The sequence below is a fragment of the Cydia strobilella genome, chromosome 8 (assembly GCF_947568885.1).
Source record: "Cydia strobilella chromosome 8, ilCydStro3.1, whole genome shotgun sequence".
Taxonomy (NCBI): Eukaryota; Metazoa; Arthropoda; class Insecta; order Lepidoptera; family Tortricidae; genus Cydia; species Cydia strobilella.
Window position 1 is genome coordinate 17,277,659 of NC_086048.1, and position 19,780 is coordinate 17,297,438.

Here is a 19,780-nt window from a genome sequence, read left to right on the forward strand (position 1 = left end):
CTTCACCGAAAAGCTAGTAAATATATAATGATATTTCGTACATAAGTTCCGAAAAACTCATTGGTACGAACGAGCCGGGGTTTGAACACGCGACCTTAATAGGGGCTTCTTTAATAAAACTTACAGAAAATAACACCTACCTTCTTAACCTAGGCCATAAGCGCTAACCATTTATATTTACGGTAACGGTTGCAAGTATCAATAAGCGATTTGCAAACACTAAGGCATCAACTTACATAAACGCCCTTATAAAGCGAGATAAGCTCAGTAATGCACAGGCTAAGCTCAGTAAGAGACAGGCTATTTATCATTTATTTATGACGCTAATAAAACCTATCATAGTACTTTCGCATTATCTGACATTATATTATCTGAAAAAGACAGGAATGTTTTCTTGACACGTAATATTTTTATCATTTGACATGTTTTAGAAAGGGGATAACCTCACCGAAACTAAAACTGTTTTGGGTAAGTCCCAGGGGACCTTGTTGAGCCGTTACACGCTTTCGAGTTCAATCGGAACAGAGATGGAAGAGAAAAAAAATACAAGATCAATATCAAATGAGATTAAAGGAAAACGCAGCCGTTTCTGTTTCACTCGCACTTACCTCGCGGCGTATGCGATCTAAAGCTTCTAGGGATATGAAAGGGATACGGGTTTCTAAATAACGTTGATGAGATTTGTGCCTCAAGATAATAGATTAGATTAGATATTTATTCTCATAATATTAAATTACATTATAAATTATGCTAGACTAATCAACATGAATTTATATTATGATCGTCATAACATTTAGGCAGTGGTAATATAGGATCAATAAATAAATGTAGGATATTCCTACTTGCCTTTACATCGACTTGCCTATTTCAGATAATTGGGGGCCTAGTCAAGATGACAATCGGTTGCAGAAAACGAAATGAAACACTCTCTATTACTCTTCCATAATTAGTGCGATAGAGACAGCGTTTCGTTTCACTGCGAACGATTGTCATATTGGCTACGCCCCTTGAGCACCATATTCTACAAGTTATATTCAACTGATTCAGTTGGATAAGTGTTTCGCCTTACATTGTCTACGAGACTTTCGTTTAATGATTTATGCACTAAGTTTGTTTAATCCGATTCTTATAGTCTTGATTTTAGTAGTCTAAATGAAATATCACATTCAGGCAACTAAGGCCCATTGATATAAACTAACATACAATACAATATATAAAAATCATATAAGCTAAAAATCACAAATATATTATTATGATTCAAAAGAAATATTAAGCATTTCCACCTCAGATGACAACAAGACTCTTGTTTGCTTAAACAATTTCAAAGCAAAGACCTGTCCTACGTATTCGATACTGTATTCGGTAAGTCGAGAAATGCTTCCGTGAGGCAGTTTACACTTATAATTTTTACAACTACCGTAACTAGGAAAAAAATATGATAAGCGACTTACGAGCGTGTTTACATCTGCAAATTAACTATAAGTTACTCGCCTAAGTAACTTACGTGAGGAAAACTTACAAGTGTAGATCCGGCCTAAATAAAATATAATTTGTAGTAGTGTTTAGTTAAGTTTAATGCCTTATTACTCGTAAAAGTTAGCAGTGAGCACAAGCTAGTGTAGGATGTAGCTGCTAGTTTCCCGTTGTAAAACTAGTGGCTAGCAACTGATGTTATGTACCTATAGTAGTTTCGGAGACAAAGCAAGTTCCTGCCGCGGCTCGAGGCACTTGTTGGCTCGAGTTGCCCGCTGTCGGCACCTGGGCGAGGTAAGTTCAGCTGCAGGTCTAAACTTATGTCGGCTGCTGAATTGTAGGCTGAATGTTATTGTAGGCTTAGCTGTACAAACTTGAGGAATATTTTGTAATTGACCATCGTATTATTGGAAATAAAATTCATCAATGATTTGGAAATGTTTAGTTATAAGCCGCAGATAAATGCTGCAAAAGTGTGTGTAATATAAATAAATGCCTAATGCGGAACAAAATGTTGGCATGTTTGCCTAAGTGAGCCTATATAACGCTTAGGGAGGTGTCCCTTTGTTTGACATAATTATTTAAAGCCATAATGTAATGATTGTCAGATTATCATTAGTCATAATTCTGACACCGTTAACTTTTCAGGATTTTTGTAAGGTTATCCTATAGATAGGTTAGGTTTGTTTAAGGCAATCCTGAAAAGTTACGGGGTTTCTGAGGAAACCAAATTTTGACTAACGAAAAAAAATAACTGAATTATGACTTAAACCTTTATGAGAAATAATATATGCAAAAAGTATGAAAAATTAAGACCATAAAAGTTTAGCCAACTCGAAAGCTGTCATCGCTTTTAGTTCCCTCACAATGCAAATAGCCTTGTATGGGCAATGCGAATATGTGAAATTACCAATATGTGAACACTTACGTTTTTTATTAGAGCTGCATCCATTGAAAATGATATTTTCCGCTCTAAAATGTTTTAAGAACGTAAACCCAACGCAATTATTAAAATACTACCTACGAGTAGTAGCCTAGAAGTAATAGTAACTCTTGTACGTAGTTGTTATATAAGATATAACACAGCTTTCTTGTTCGTGGCAAGGGATATAACATCCATCGGAAAATTCACATTTTTTATGGTATAAAAATTGGGCTGTGTCACTTTCCGATCCATAAATTACGTTATGCGTAAAATTACGTCGATGCGTTGCTGAGTGAAGTAGACTAAAAATGTATATAAGATGTAGGTATATGTCGAATGAAAAGGGAAATTGAATATTTCCTTGTATGTAACAAAAAAAGTGTATTGTAAAAGCGCAGTCAATACCTTGCCTTAATGGGTTTACTAGATAAATACAGTACAACATATATAATACCTAAATATTCACCAGCTAATAAAACTCTTAAAAGTAAGTATTACGATATGATAATAATATCCGTCCTTATCTTCTAATTCTTAGACCGATATATTTGCTTAAGGTCCAGTAAGTTCGTGTTCTTCTCTCACTCTCACTGAGCATAAGTGTGAGCGAAATGGAAGTGCGTGCCCGGGAGCGCGGATGACATTTTTTTTTTGTCCGTTTAAATAAATAAAAAACCGGCCAAGTGCGAGTCGGACTCGCGCACGAAGGGTTCCATTACATTACGGAAAAAAACAGCAAAAAAATCACGATTGTTGTATGGGAGCCCCATTTAAATATTTATATTATTCTGTTTTTAGTATTTGTTGTTACAGCGGCAACAGAAATACATCATCTGTGAAAATTTCAACTATCTAGCTATCACGGTTCATGAGATACAGCCTGGTGACAGACAGACGGACAGACGGACGGACAGAAGGACAGCGGAGTCTTAGTAATAGGGTCGTTTTTACCCTTTGGGTACGGAACTCTAAAAAAGTAATCGATACGTTACCTTAAACATGATATTGCCGATTTTTAGAAGTAATTTTCATATTTTTAGCTTTTGTGCATAATTTGTTACAAATTTTTAAAGTGCATTTTAGATGTACGTTCGTGATTTTTTTCTATGAAGCGAAAGTCAAAAACTCGGGATTCGAACCGATATTCCTCGAGAAAGGCCTCAAGACTGCTAATTATATTTATGGCAACCGTATTGTGATCCAGAAAAGCCCTTCGACTTTGTAAAAACTCCTTTTTCTGAATCTACTGCACCTTAAGGTTAGAAATTGATTTTGTAAATTTTTAGAAATTTACAAGTCCCCCTGAATAGCTCATGGTCCAATCGCACCTTCTCATTAAACGTTTCGAACTGAAAAGCGATGTAAATTCACAGAATTGCTTCATCGCCACGCCACCGGTCCAAGTTTCGGGCTGAGTTTACTTCCCTTAGAGACACGATGTCTCCTTGCCAACTTTAAGCTTATTAATATTAGAGTTAAGAGCTGCGGGAAATAAGAGGGCAACTGTGTCGGTCTTTACCAACTTATAATGAATTTACACTGTTATTGGTTTGGTACTGAGTTTATACGGAAACTGAGGCTTGAATCAAAATTGATAGGCAAACCTGGTTAAAAAGAAGTAGAGCATAGCCGATAAAAATCTATTTCTTTCTTTTACAATCATTGAATGTAGAAAAATTTATACAAAATTCTGACGACCGCTTACCAGTGACAACATGAAAATAAAATAAAATATTAAATATTATGGGACACATACATATAAGTAGCTTAATGGGGCCCACAGTGAGCTCAATAAGGCTTGTTTTGTAGGTACTAGACGACGTAATGAATTTCGAAATATTGAATGATTAAAAAATCATCCTGGGTACCTTTTCAAGGCTTTTCATTGGACACAATACAATACATGTGGGCGTAATGTTCCCAAACTCGTAGTCTAGTGTAGCGTTGAAAAAACCGGGAAAATTCGGGAAAATTTCAAAACGGCTCTTTTTTTTTCAATATACTTAATTAGGAGTTTAAACAGGTAAGTTAAGGTTGCATGTCTAATATGTGTTTGTTTATGGCATTGATACTGTCATCACTCATCAGTGGCATTGTGTGTGACGTATTTATTTTTTTTGAATAAAACTGGAAAAAAGCGAAAAAAAACGAAATTTTGTAAAATTTTCGAAAAAAACATTTGTTTTTTTCCGAAATTTTCTACCATAGTCTAGTGTGGGTTCACATACTTATCGTGATCCCAGATTGTCCACAGTTGTTACGGCTCTCGATTTCAAGTTATACTAAACATTAACAAGTATATAAAACGTGTTGTGAAACTTGTGAACTTGTGAATAAAGCAGGACGCGTCAATAACCCTCTGGACGCTATTGAGCGCGGGTGCGGTGTCCGCTTCTCTCGTTGTTTTAACATAATCCGGTGTTACACCGCAGATTACATAGGTCATATTAGGTAACGCCAGAGAGAATATATAGGATAGAGTAAACTGTCATAGTAAATTTTGTAGTCACAGTAAATTTACTGCCTCTGTTTATTTACCTATCGACACACGAATAAAACTAAAAAAAAATATGAAAAATTTATATACCCAGGGAGGTTTTGAGATTATACTAAACCAATTATCGAGATCTTTAAGATATAAGTTTATTAGACAGTTTGAGGTAAAAAATATAGTTCATATTATAATTCTGTTTGGCTTGTACGTCGGCGTTGGGTCGTGGACGACTGCGCAGTACTTAATTATATCAATCAATCAATCAAACATTTATTCAGCAAATAGGCCACAGGGGCACTTTTACATGTCAATTTTTACAAACAATAAAATTAACCCAAAATTACAAAAAATAATTACATAAATGTAAATGTTAAATTACACAAGAAAAAAAAACTAATAAAAACTATACAAAGAACAGAAGTACTAAAATTGTTTAGAGATGTAAAAGTCTCTAGGTGTCAGAGATTAAATGTATATAATAATAAAAAAGATCATCAAATTATCCAGAGATGTAAAGGGTCTCCAAGACTTGAATTGTTATATAATTAATAAAAGACAAGATATTAAATCAGACAAACAGACAAGAACCGAATGAAGTGCCTCACGTTAATGCCACTCAAAAGTAAAGTTACATAGGTAAAATGAAGCCCATGTAAACTTAAACAGACCGGTCTCCACAAAGTGTATCTTACTATAATCCAGTAAGATATACTTCTCTACGTCAGTAACGTATCTGTAGTTTTTATGTCATCTGTATTGGTTCGGCGTCACACCGCAAAGTTTATACGATCAACAAAAGCGTCACTCTAATCATGTGAAGCTTGTAACAATGGATGGACAATGGATCGATCGATTAATTAATTTAGGATGACTCGCGCTAGAACCCTCCGAGAGTCAACCCAGGCTTCCGACACTTCGTTTCTATGATGGGTGTTCGGCGGTCACGTGATGGTTTTTATAGAAAACTGAAGTTCGCAAATTGCGCGCATCTTTCTCTGTCACTAGTTGGAGCATTCCACGGGCTGTTCCGTACATATTTCTGAACATTTGTCACAGAAACAGAAACTCCTATACCTACAAATCTTCAGAAAATTCGCGTTTGTACGGTACAATTTTTGGACAAATCCTCTGGAGTTGCAGGCGTGCATAGGTTACGAAGACTGCTTAACATCAGGGGGGCCGTATGCTTGTCTGCCACCGACGTAGTATAAAAAAAAACAACGGTAGATTTCATGGAATGCTCCAGTTACGCCTTAATAGGAGTAAAAGAGGAAGATGCCCGCAATTTACAAACTTCGGTGTTCGCGGTAGGTCCTCTGGACCGTTCTAGCGCCGCCGACCGTCATACTTTAACTTAAAACAAATGTAGGTATGGCGGTCGGCATCAGCGTTACTACCGTGTCTACCGTCCCGTATACTGGAACCGCCGGCCTAGCCAAGGTGACAATCGCTATCGCTTCGACAACGAAACGCTTTGTGTCTCTCTATCACTCTTCCATATTAGTGTGACAGTGATAGTTGCGTTTCGATCGCTACGGAGCGTAAGAGACTGGCGTGTTGGTTACGCGGCCTGGTCGTGTCAAAAATATACTGCGGCGTGAACGTTAAATACGAAACAGGTCAAAACCTGCACAGTGCGCACCTGAAAAACCGAAATGTAGGTATAGTTCCGCCGGCCGAATATTCGGCGGCCGGATACCTAATATTCGGCCGTAAATCAGGCCGAACATCCGGTATCCGGCCAAACAACTATCCGTTGCATCTCTAGATAAAATACCACTTTACCATTGGCGCCATCCGTCTTGAAACATTACCTGGTTGTGTCGAATTTGTACTGCGGCCGCTTCATAAAAAGCAACCGCGGTAGTATGTGGATGAAGACCCGCTTCACCCACGGCGCCATCCGGTGCGTCTGCGGCGACCGGAAGTGCACGTTCAGCACCACTACCGTCACGCATATACTGAAACAAAAGTACAGGTTAATGTTATAACCACAGAAATAAATATACCATAGAAGACGCAAATGCATCTACTTCGCGTGTCCGAACCCCGACCAAGCGTCGAGGTTGACCGTCGCTCTTTACAGTCCACGCCGCCGGTTGTTGCAGCCGGACGTCCGTGAAAACTTAAAAAATGCTTCGTTGCCCGATAATTAATTGCAACAGCCCAAAAATTTCGAGCACCCAAACGCAAGAACATATTTCCAATCACAGATAAGTAATTTTAAAATTATATTATGCGTAAATTTTGTATGAAAAAGTCGGCACGCTTGGTTTCAATACAAATCGTGGTATTTGCGTGTGGTTATAACTCTACATGTACATTGTACAACAACTATCAGTGGCAGATTTGCCCTAAGACCAAGTAGGCCCGGGACTAGGGCGGCAAGACGTTAGCATGCAAGATGAGTGCTGAAAAAGAGGCGACTAGTAGTTACTACAAGGCTTGGGGGCGGCCAAGACTGCAAATCCGCCACTGACATCCATAAAGAATTAGGAAAATTTTGGAGACACCTGTACGTAAATTTAAAGTACGTAAAGGGAATGCCGATGCATTACCGATCTATGGGGTAACTATAGGTAGGTTCAACCTACCAAACAACCTAGTATACCCGATTGACCTATTACGAGTAGCTTCCTTAAGAACTTTGTAAATTCAACAATATATTAATAGTTATTTGTTATACAAGGGTGCAAAGTTGTATTTTACCCGCGAGTGTGGAATTGAAACACGAGCAAGCGAATGGATTCTATAGTTGAATCACGAGCGAAGCGAGTGGTTCTAAAATAGAATCCTGAGCGTAGCGAGTGTTTTAACACACGAGAAGTAAAATACATTTGCACCCGTGTGTAACACAAAACTTTTTCCCTCACTATAGCGAGGAAAGTGCAACATCCACAGGCGTTAGATCATCTTCAATAACTGGAATCACTCATTTTTTTACGATATTATAACAAAAAACTCTGGAAAATCTGTACTTTTACGTGAGAAGTTTTTAAGTAAAAATTTTGTTGACAATGTTGACATTTCTGACGTATGAAATGTCAATGATGCGTTTTGAAATTGCATCGACTTAACTTGTGCGTTCAGAATTATATTTAACATAATTATTAAAAAACAAACGTTTATTATGGAATTTTAAGGTTTATGACTTAAAATCATTAAATAAAGCTAAATCTGGTGTTTTTTATTAGATTCTCAAACCATTTATTTAATGATAATTAATATCGAACGAACCATTATTATGAGCGTTTTACGTTTTGTTATCAGCCAAGCTACTTAAACACGCTCCATTCAAGGTCAAATTACTTTCCCCACTAGTGGATAAAATGCGTTTTTTACCCGCTTGTTTTAAAGGATAAAAGGCGGCTTTCCGAGCTAGTGAGGGGAAATAGTTATTTGTTATACAAGGGTGCAAAGTTGTATTTTACCCGCGAGTGTGGAATTGAAACACGAGCAAGCGAAAGGATTCTATAGTTGAACCACGAGCGAAGCGAGTGGTTCTTAAATGGAATCCTGAGCTTAGCTAGTGTTTTAACACACGAGAAGTAAAATACATTTGCACCCGTGTGTAACACAAAACTTTTCCCCTCACTATAGCGAGGAAAGTGCAACATCCACAGGCGTCAGATCATCTTCATCAATGGAATCACTCATTTTTTTACGATATTATAACAAAAACACTGGAAATTCTGTATTTTTACGTAAGTTGTTAAGTAAAAATTTTGTTGACATTTCTGACGTATGAAATGTCAATAATGCGTTTTGAAATTGCATCGACTCAACTTGTGCGTACAGAATTATATTTAACATCATTATTAAAAAACAAACGTTTCTTATGGAACTTTAAGGATTATGACATAAAATCATTAAATAAAGCTAAATTTGGTATTTTTTATTAGATTCTCAAACCATTGTTTAATGATAATTAATATCAAACGAACCATTATTATGAGCGTTTTACGTTTTGTTATCTGTCAAGCTACTTAAGCACGATCCATCCAAGGTGAAATTACTTTCCCCACTAGTGGATAAAATGCGTTTTTCCCCGCTTGTTTTAAAGTATAAAAGACAACTTTCCGAGCTAGTGAGGGGAAAATAAATAAAAACTTCGATACGAAAGATACTCGTAACTCGCCCCGGTTAGTGTAGGACTATTGCAAGAAAAAAGAAGAAAATGAACTGGGCTATTATTATTTGTATACAGAGCCCACTGTGTCCCACTGCTGGACAAAGCCCCCCCCCCCTCTTTTTCCACTCGAATCTCTTTAGTGTTCTGGCCAGCCAGTCAAAAAGGAGTCCAAGTTATCCCGCCATCGCCGACGAGGTCTGCCAGATCCCCGGTTAGACTCGTGGGGCTCCCACTCCGTAGTTAACTTGGCCCACAAGTCGCCCGGCATTCGGCAGACATGACCAGCCCATGCAGTCCCATTTCAACTTAGCCGCTTTCCGAGCTACGTATATTATGTGATGTAATATGAAAACGCTTTAATTTTTTTGAATAAGTAATCAAAAGAATACTAACCTAAGATAACTATAATCATCTTTACAAGGTTCTTGCTCAGTTTCTGGCGAAACAAAACCATCATTTGGCAAAAACTAGATGTGAATCTGTTAGGTGTTGTAGGTGCAGATTAATCTACATCTACAGAGTAAGTCGATATAACAGTAACGAGATCACATTTATTACCCCAGAAACAACCATATCACAAACGCTCATTAAAAATACAAATGCCTCTTAATTTTCGTGTTTGTTGTAAAATGCTTGAGTAAAATTTTACGTGCACACTTAATGCGTACATTAAACCCGAGTAGGTGTCTTGCCTCAATTTATATGTCTCATCTACAGACGGCTAATTAAAATGTTTAGTACACGTGTAATCTTCGTTGTTTTGAATTGAGAAATGTGTATCGTCAGTAACCATTATGAGAGATTATTAGATCTCTCCTTTAGCCGGATACTTTCGCTATATTGCGGCTAAGAGGGATAGGGAAACAACATACACTTTTCTCTGTCCGCCTCAGCAGAAAATTCCCGGCGACCGGATATAATATAAATAATAACCCCTTAAGGGCTCACTGTCTCGCTGTAGGTGTGTTTAGGATCGAAATCCATATAATATATGTAAGTCCTTACGTCCCATGTATGTACTAGTAATCCCATGTATTCTACGTCCGATTAAATCCCAAACGGGCCTTTCATTATAGCTCTTCTCGCTTATAGCCCAGACCGACTTCATATAAAATAGGTACTAGTGTATTAGACTTACAAGAACCTACAATAAAAGCTAGGCTGGGTAGGTATTACAAAATATTTACCATACCGAAATTTAAGACTGAAGCTCCAAAATGATGTAAATTAAGGACTACAACTAAACTGTTGACTAAAGATAATTACAATCTCGAATCGTTAATTCTCCAAAATATTTACGTTAAACGTTAATTTATATAGACAAGCCGAAATGAAATCTGTGCGTAAACAAGGGTAAGTGTTGTTGTGTTAATAGGGTGTAAACGGTGGAATAGTTCAAGTGTGTGATAGTTGCACACACACATGCGTAAAGAGCTTGGAAGACAGCAATTAATCAAGATTTATTGGGCGAAGTTAATCACGGGGCGCGGATACGGAAAGTGCGAATGTGTGCGTGATCCATCCACATTCTTAGAGTCCTTCAGCTAACTATGCACAGATTGGAATAGAACAATGTGAAGGAGCGTCATTAATTATTAAAAACGTCATATTTTTATAAATATAAAATTTACTTTAATGGTGACATTGTCACACTTTGTCATTACAAATGCCATGTAGAGTTATGTTTGTCCGACTCTAGCTTTATTCAGCGTTTAAGAAGACCATGTAGGTATACCGTGTGTACACCATGGGTATGGTCATTGTCTCCAGCAACGCAATATATAGATACAGACGAAGATAAGATAAGATAAAGATAATTTATTATTCAAGTAGGCGTATAACAATGCACTTATGAACGTCAAATAAAGCTACGCCGGCTCTAACCCTACTCCTCTGCCCCGAGAAGATTTAAAAGACTACATTTAAGCACTTAGTAGGTACATTTTTGGCTTCCAAAAACGGTCCACATGACTGACATTTATCTGACGGTTATCCCTTCCTCACAGTCCATTTTAATATAACGTAGTTGTCACGTAAATTGTTTGTGGACATTTTTTGGAAGTTTAGCAAGAAACTACGGTAAAAACATATTTCTTCAATTATTATTTTTAATTAACCAAAAGAGACTCAAAAAAACTGTCAAACTGACTGTTATCAGTCGGCGCAAGAGGTAAATATAGATATATGTACAGTCGCCATCAGATATATCGGAGCGCCCGAGGTGCTCAAAATATCTTAACACGCACTCTAACGCCTTGACAATAGAGGCGTGTTCAGATATTTGTGAGCACCTTGGCCGCTCCGATATATCTGATGGCGACTGTACTTCATTAACGTTCCCAACAGCTGATTTTATCTAACGTAAGTCATCCTTACTACTGCGATAAACTGCTGCTGTATATAGCGGTAGGAAAAGAAGAGTTTTAAGGTGGTTCGATTTTCATACAAAATTCAATCTGCTTTAATTAAGGCACTACACACTATTACTACACAAATATTTGCTCATTTATCTACTTTCGAATATTCGTTTGCGCTAAATTAATAGAAAAACTTTGTTTCATACAGAAATCATACATAAATCAACGTAATTTTTTCATCAATTTTACGTATGTGTGTGTCACAAATGTCGTGTACAAATACGTTGCGTGCGGCGTTGCCGCTCTATGACATTGGCGACGTTGCCTGGCCGACCTGGCAGGATTTGCAGTGCCGTCATGTTTAGTGCATTTTTATTTGACAGTGTTGACACTGACACATAGGGTCATGTTTATTGTGTCAATATGTTTGTATAAATTGAAAATGATAGCAACGTCTAAATCAAGTTACAAAAATCATCGGTGTTCTGGTCCGCGAAAATCCAGAAAAATTCAGACTCAATTGAAGCGGAATTCATGATGGTGAAGTTTCGTAAGGTAGGTACAGTTTCATTCCTTCATTGTACATTGTAATTTTCTCGTGCCGATCTTTTTAGAAAATAATTCTCACTTCTTCCGTAATGGTAGATATAAGCAGTGAACAATACCTTTACAACAACAATTATGGAATTTTGTCTATGAATGAAAAACACAGTTATTACTAGGTAAGTAAATGATAACTTTATTAGAATCTATATTGTTGCATCATCTTTCTTCCTATAACATTAGAGATTTTGTGCTATCATGATATTATTTTTCTTTCAGGACAACTACGGATAACAAATATGAAAAAAATGTTATTTCATTTGTTGTGTGAATCCATCTACACCAACAAGACATCCACTGCTGGACATAAGCCTCCCCAGGGATCTCCACAACGACTGGTCTTGCAAGACCGGCCAAAATATCGAGAAATAAATAATATAAATAAACATGATAAATATCCCGTTTTCTATAATAGTTATAATTAGAAGGCCATGCAATGTTGTTACTCACTGTACCTACTTGAATCAAAAAAAAAACATATAAAAAAAGTTTTAATTTTATTTTACAATTACTACTTTATTATTAGTACATTACGATACAAGTGCGAAAAGTAGGAAATTGGCAACGAGTGGCGATAAATTGAAACACGACCGAAGGAAGTGTTTTAATCGACACGAGTTGCGAATTACCTTTTCGCACGAGTATTGTACAACGTTTTACAGTACATAATTATGGCCCTTTACATTTTCGACATATGCACGTATTGTACTAATTACCGCACTAGGGCGGTAACGTATATGTAGCACCATATGTACTAAAAAGTATTTTACAGTACATATGGTGCAACTTTCTCGCCCTAGTGCGTAAAGAGCACATTTCATGCATATGTCGAAAGTTTAAAGGGCCATATGTACTGTAAAACGTTGTACGATACACGTGCGAATAGGTAATTCGCAACTCGTGTCGGTTTAAAACACTCTGCGGTCGTGTTTTAATCTGTTGCCACTCGTTTCGAATTTTCTCTTTTCCGCACTTGTATCGTAAATAACTATTTCAAACTGCAAGGGTACGATGATAGATCTCAATTCAATATAATTTTGCAACATTTGGCATTATTAGGTTATAAATTGTATGGAGATGAAATCTATCATCGTACCCTTCCAGTTTGAAAAATACTATAGAGGCTGGGCAGTAAGGGATTGCTTTACTTGTAGAACTATATTTAGCGCTTTAAAAAAAAACTGATACCTGACACTTACAAACCTGGACTTCCTTGGGCTAGTGCTACTAAGAATCGTCAGTATTCTCCATCCTTTCTGAGTTGGAAGAACCCAAAAAGGTGAGATTTGTGAAAGTCAGGTTTTCAATATATGTGGCGTTTTCAACCAAACGGGTACCTACTTATTGTTGTCATATTTCCATTAAGCTTCAAAATGAAATCAACCTAATCGACAACCGACAATGTGGTACCTTTTAGTTCAAAACGTCACATATTTTTATAAAACGTTATAAACTAATTTATTAATAATACTGAATATCTGGTAGAAAAAGAAAACATAAGTAAAAACTCAAAAATGCTCGTTTTCCCCGAGATAAGACCTAGCTAGATCGAACCCCTTACAGCAAATTTCATCGAAATCGTTAGAGGCGTTTCCGATATCACTGAAATATATTTCGGTTATATCGTAATCGAACAAGAATTCGAAGAATAAAAGGTATAAGAAACATAAGATAACACAAAAAGGACAAAAAAAAGTACCCCTGACGTACCAGTCTCGAACCCGAATCCTCTTGCACGTATTTCCACGAACATACCGCAACGCCATTGCAGCATACTTACACTGCATGAAATTGTCTACTACAAGCATCACGGAAACACTGTTTGCATGTGTGAGTAATAGTAGGAGATAGCATGACAGAAACACTCTGTCGACTTTAAAAGTGTTTTTTGCACTAATGAAGTATTCAATGTTTATTATAATAGTTCAATATTTATGTAAAGAGTGCGCTAAACATACTTTTAAGTATACAGATACCAACACTATTCCACAAAAAAATAAAACCTAAAAATTTGCGAAAGTGACGCCATCTAGCGGGGTTTAAGCTTTGGGTAACCTAGTCGAACCACCTTAAAGGATCACAGCTTGCCACGATGACATGTCTCATAGTATAAGGATAAGGCAACGCCGGCGACGTAATCTGTTTAAAATTTAATAAACAGCGCCTTGACGCCCTGATTTTTAATAATAAAACTGTGCCTCAAAACCGATATATCATTTAATCTTGTAATTTATAAAAATCGCGTTTCTAAGTAATTGTTTCGTGACGCCACAACATTTTCCCCGCGTTTCTTTTTTGTGGCGTCACAGATACATTCATCATATTATCGCGGAACCTAAAGCTTTGAATTAAGGAAAGGGCCTGATGGAGCCTGCTGTTTTATTGTTTTTATGTGGAGCTTAAACATTTTTATTTTATCAAAATGTCGTTGCTTCTTTGTCATGTTGGAGTCTGTTATATCGCAGCAAATTAGTGGAAATTGGGAATTAATAGGACTCGTCTGGAGTCGCGCTTACTAATTAAGCATATTAGGATGGGCTAATTAATATATTATGTATGTCTCATTGTTCAAGAAATTAAAGACCTACCTACTTGTGGGAATCCTGGGATATAGACTAATACACGTGTTTCTTGGGTATTTCGTATGTACATTTACGCATTAAGGCGTAAATATGAACATATTGATGCTCATGACAACTCAAATAAAATGTATACCTTTTACGGACCTGTAGGTATTATTATGTATTATAGTTATCGCAGCATCACCAAATACCTCTCTTCTTTACCTTAATGTTGACTGAAAGTCATCTTATGGCTTTAAGTTCGCGTCCGCCCTAAGTATTCTAAGATTTTGTTTGATATAATGAAGTTTAAATAAATACATACAAACCTAGACCGAAACATCAGTCGTTGCGAGACTGCATAAATCTCACGTTCACGTACATTTATACCGGAATAATCCCATTTTCGGGATCACCCAAATCACCCTATCATTTCTCGATGCGCGCAATAGCCTGTATCGTTTCGATAGCCCTTCGCATTACCCGTAATGGCAGAATCAAAGTTCCTGGAGGGAGGGACTATAGATTACTTGCTAAATAGAGCATACAAGGGGTAAGGGGTCACCACACATTGGCGTTCCCATACTAATTCAAAATTGAGTGCATACAAGCTTATACTTATTTAAATGAGCACCGGTCAATAATGTAGATACCTATACATCTTATAGAAAATTGAGTTGTAGGTTAAACAAAGGCTGTTGTAGTGTAAAATTGTGTAACTAGTAGGTATTCGTATGTAACTATAATTGGGTACGTTTCAGGGTGCATTTACACTTGATTGTTCACTTAATGTGGTCGACGAATCAAACTACGTCGTAGCCAGGTACGATTATTGTTTGATGCGGCGAACCAAGAACCAGTTTAGTTTTTTTTTTTCTTTTTTTCTTACTTACAACTAACTACATATTTTCTTCTGCCAAACCACACAGTGGTTTGTTGGCAGACGAGGCTCCTTTGCGTTTGCGTTTAAACTGGTTAATGAGTGCCTGTGGGTACCTCACCTCCGCATGGGTAACTAATAAATAGAATAGAATAATCTTACGCAAATTAAGCTAATACTCTTAGTCCCACAGTAACGAATGTTTAATTATAGTAGAAAATATCAAAATTCTTGAAGCAAACATCTTCAGGCATTCATCACCTTTACATGGGACATTAATTCTCGGGGCCACCAGCTTTGCAAGCAAGTTTAGTGGATAAGTACTAAATTATCTAAAGCGGCCGTGAAAATGCGGAATCTGTGTGCGTTCCCTATTTGAGGGGGAGACTCGACCGCAAATAAGTGGGAATTGGGAATTAATACAATACACCTCGGCGGCGCATGCTAATTATGTCATATTAAGATGGGACTAATTACGGAAGTCCCCTTGTTTGCAAACCGACGGAATATTAAACGATATTACATCCAGGCCGTTTCTCATTGAAAGCGCGAGCGAATTGAGGTCTCGATCCAACAACAATCATAACAAGGTCTCGAGATTTTACTAAAAACTACGCGTAAACGGTACATAAAAATACGGGTAAATATACCTATGGGCTCAGCTCGTGTGCTCATACATGTTAGAAGAGACCTCGTTCTCGCCAATAGAGTAACGTTCGTGCCAGGATTGATTAAAGTGCCTTTTATATGAGGATGCAGAATTTATTTCATTCAAGGCATTTTCTACCAGTCATCCATTGGATTCAACAGAAACTTATTGTTAATGCAGGATTGTAGACGTCAAAATTACGTAAGGGCCGTTGTGAGTCCTAATAGATAGGGTTTCCTGTTACCTAATTTTGACACATTTATGGTTTATGGTTTAAGAATTTATTTCTCCAAAAGAATATTACAATTCACTTACATAGAGAAATACAAACAAACATTATATACGTTATTTACAGAGTGCACGAATAGCATAAAATATATTCATAGCATTTTAAAGAAGTATTCGATATATTGATCATACATATTTCCAATTGCCTATTTAGTGATTCAAGCATGCGTGATACATCTTTATTTCGAAGAACAGACTTCATAGTTGTTAGTAACAATTTAAAACAAAACAAATAAACTTAAAGCTAAAGGTAATTAATGCAAAAAAGTAAAACTAAATTATAACAAATACAATATTACCCCCCACTCTGATTATCCCCCGGACCAATTGTGCCAAAAATACTGGCGGCATTACCTCGCTGAATGGCCAGGGATATCTTTTGGACGAGGAAAGAACCAGAGCGAGGGTCGCCGCCCCTTTCTCTTAAGCGTCGCCCAATATCCTTAATAAAGGCTTTGGCCTCGGCACACCAAGGTCCAGCCGTCTCCACGGCAACCGGGACAAAATCATACACCTGTTCAAGGTTCGCGTACTTGCTATGCTTGAACCTATTTAGTTGAGGTCTCCGAAGTCGAAATTCTCCTGTGTTCGGTAAGCTGATAGAATGACGCCCCAGCTACGCGGAACCGAGCAAGATATAGGCTGTGATAATTACGTTAACTATTATTCTATTATTAATATTCCTTGTCAAATGCTGGATGGTGAATGTAAAATGAGAATCCGGAAAAGGTTTTCAACAGATGTAATGAACCTGCATGACACAATACGTCATATGACATATCATTTGCAAGAAATACTTGTTATATATTTAACTTCAATAATTAATAAAACGCTTTACTCTATAATCGAGGCTTAACTACGCTACCAGCAGTGCTTTAACTTTAAATAAAATAATTTGATTTGTTCCCAAACTTGTTCATAGATGGCAGCACCAGTCTATCTCGCTACAACGTAAATTCGTAAGGAGTTCGTGTAGGAGGTGCAAGCGCGCACTGCTTGCCCTTAGAGCTGGTCAAAGACGCCTAGTCTTACTAAGATGGCATATAGTCGAGAAATTCGGACGGGCACCGCCGTGGCGGGGTGGCTTAGGGGTTCATGGCGTTAGCCGCGATAGCTAAAGACGCCGGTTCGAATCCGGCCTTCACCACTGGAGGGCTTCCTCACTTTTTCTTTAATATATGACATCTATTACAGTTTTTAATTTATATATAGTAGTGTGACGTGTGACTACTTAAAAAAAAAACACAAATCAAAATATTTAATAAAATAATTTGATTTGTTCCCAAACTTGTTCAAATTAAAAGCTCTCATGGAACGTACCTAAGGTATTAAATTTATTTACACAATATTAACGAGAACAGAATTTCAGACTTTTTTTCTCTAAAATCCACCGTTTCTCGTCCGTGGCTGATGACAGTTGAAATGTTCTCGCACATTATCTTAATTACTTAAACAATTGCGTATTTGCGTATTAAATGTAATTTTCTGACACTTGTCATAACAAGCGACGAGCGCTATAATAGGTATGTCATGTTTGTCATTTGTCTTTTGAAACTACCGTATGGGGTTCTTCAAAAAATGTCTGTAGGTGTACAGAGTTGGCAACGCGGTAGTGACATCCCTGTATCTGCAAGCGTGTATTACCGGTGACCGTTTACCATCAGAAGGTCTGCATGGGCGCTTTTATACATTGTCTGCTGTACACACTCGTCGAGTCTCGGCACCGCTCTGGTCCAATCGGAGAAGCGCGAGACGAGACAAGGAAGAGCGAGACGAGAAGGGAGCAGCATGTACACACTCGTTCTCGGCCTGTCTCGGGATCTCTCCACGAGTGTGTACAGCCCGCATTACGTGACAGTTTTGAATGATTCACGGTTAGTTTCACTGACCGTACCGTGATTACCTTTTTTGTATTGTTTTCGAGCTCCCGATATTTCGACGCAGTTAAATGCATCTTGTTCACGGGTAACTGTCGGGAGCTCAAAAACAATACAAAAAGGTAATCACGGTCTATATATGTAGCGCATTACAGTGGTCGTCCACGGCAACGAGACAATTCATCGTTACGTCAGTCACGTCACGGTATAGCAGGGGACCACGTCAATGCCCATTACCGTCGTTGGTAAACCAAAACCAGAGCATACAATCTTATAGGTAGAGGTATCATTTAGGTCCCCTGCTTTACTGCATACCACGAAATGCATGATCTGTGCATGTTTGACATCGAAGTAGAAAAAAATTTAGCGTGATCTTAATAGGTACGTAGGCAGGTGTAATGACTTACCTGATTGATACGAGTATCATGGCAAATATGAGGTATTTCCCAAGGAGGGGCACAACCAGCGACGTGGGGGGGATGATCTCCACCACCAGCAGGAAGAACACGTGAAGGCTAATGAGGATTGATATCGACAGCGTCACCTGTTGACAGAAACAAACTCCTTTAAAACTTGAATATAATAATAGTACATTTCGATGCTAGTGCGGAAAGTATGTCATTACTCCACGAGTACCGAGATATCTTGCCACGAGCCGTAGGCGAGTGGCAAGACTCGGGACGAGCGAAGAATGACATATCCGCACGTGTATCGAACGACGTTTTTTAATACAGTTGCGAAAAAATAAGAAAAGCAACAAGTATTAAGGATTTTTTTTCAAATGCATGTTCTATAAGACAGAAACAATTGTAAATATTAAAACATTGTACTATTATTACCTAAATATCGTTATTTACGATTATTTGTGTATCGTATATTTATAAAAACAATATCGAATGTTGCCTTTGGAAACTTAAAACATTCTTGCTGTAAGAAAATACGCCTCTTCTTTGACAGGCGTTCCGTTCCATTCAGACAACTTATTAATAACGGTTTTTCAACATTAAAAAATAAACGTGTTATAATACTTATAATTATAATACTTATAATGATGAAGAGGTAAGTAATAACAGTAGGTTTTTATGTTGATTACGACGTTTAAAGGAAACTAATATAAACACTCATCAAGTTAAGTAGTCATGAATTGGAACAAGTATAAATTTAAAAAAATTGGAAAAGTAAAAAGCACTAGTTCGCGAAAACCAACTTTCCGCACGCTAAACAGCCACGAAACGTAGCACTTTTTGAGCAACTGTATTAAAAAAATATTTTTTTGAGGGTAGATCTGGTGGTGACGTCGCCACCGCCGGAGAAGCTGCCCGTCACGAACTATCTTTAAATTAAGGTAAAATTCGGCTTAAAATAATTAATATTTTTAAAAACTAGCTCCAGGATTGATTACATTTATTAATTATCGTAATAATGTTGCAAAAACATAAGTAATTAGGTATGCTAATATAGGTAAATTTGTTCTTGGAAAATGGAAGTGTACCATAAGCCAAATAATTAATAGCGATATACAAACAACATACTTATTTTAT

General features: G+C 37.3%; 2 protein-coding genes across 2 annotated transcripts in view; one reads left to right on the top strand and one right to left on the bottom strand.

The window, feature by feature from the left end:
- Positions 1-19,780, top strand: part of LOC134743785 (large ribosomal subunit protein bL32m) — a 131,624-nt gene that overhangs the window by 77,752 nt on the left and 34,092 nt on the right. The window lies entirely within an intron of this gene.
- The window catches only part of LOC134743743 (acetylcholine receptor subunit alpha-like), a 102,009-nt gene that overhangs the window by 8,832 nt on the left and 73,397 nt on the right, over positions 1-19,780 (bottom strand). Inside the window, exons 6-7 of the mRNA XM_063677378.1 lie at positions 18,647-18,783; positions 6,707-6,853 (exon numbers count right to left, since the gene is read on the bottom strand). Coding sequence (XP_063533448.1) covers positions 6,707-6,853; positions 18,647-18,783 — 284 coding nt within the window. The remainder of the gene's footprint in view (positions 1-6,706; positions 6,854-18,646; positions 18,784-19,780) is intronic.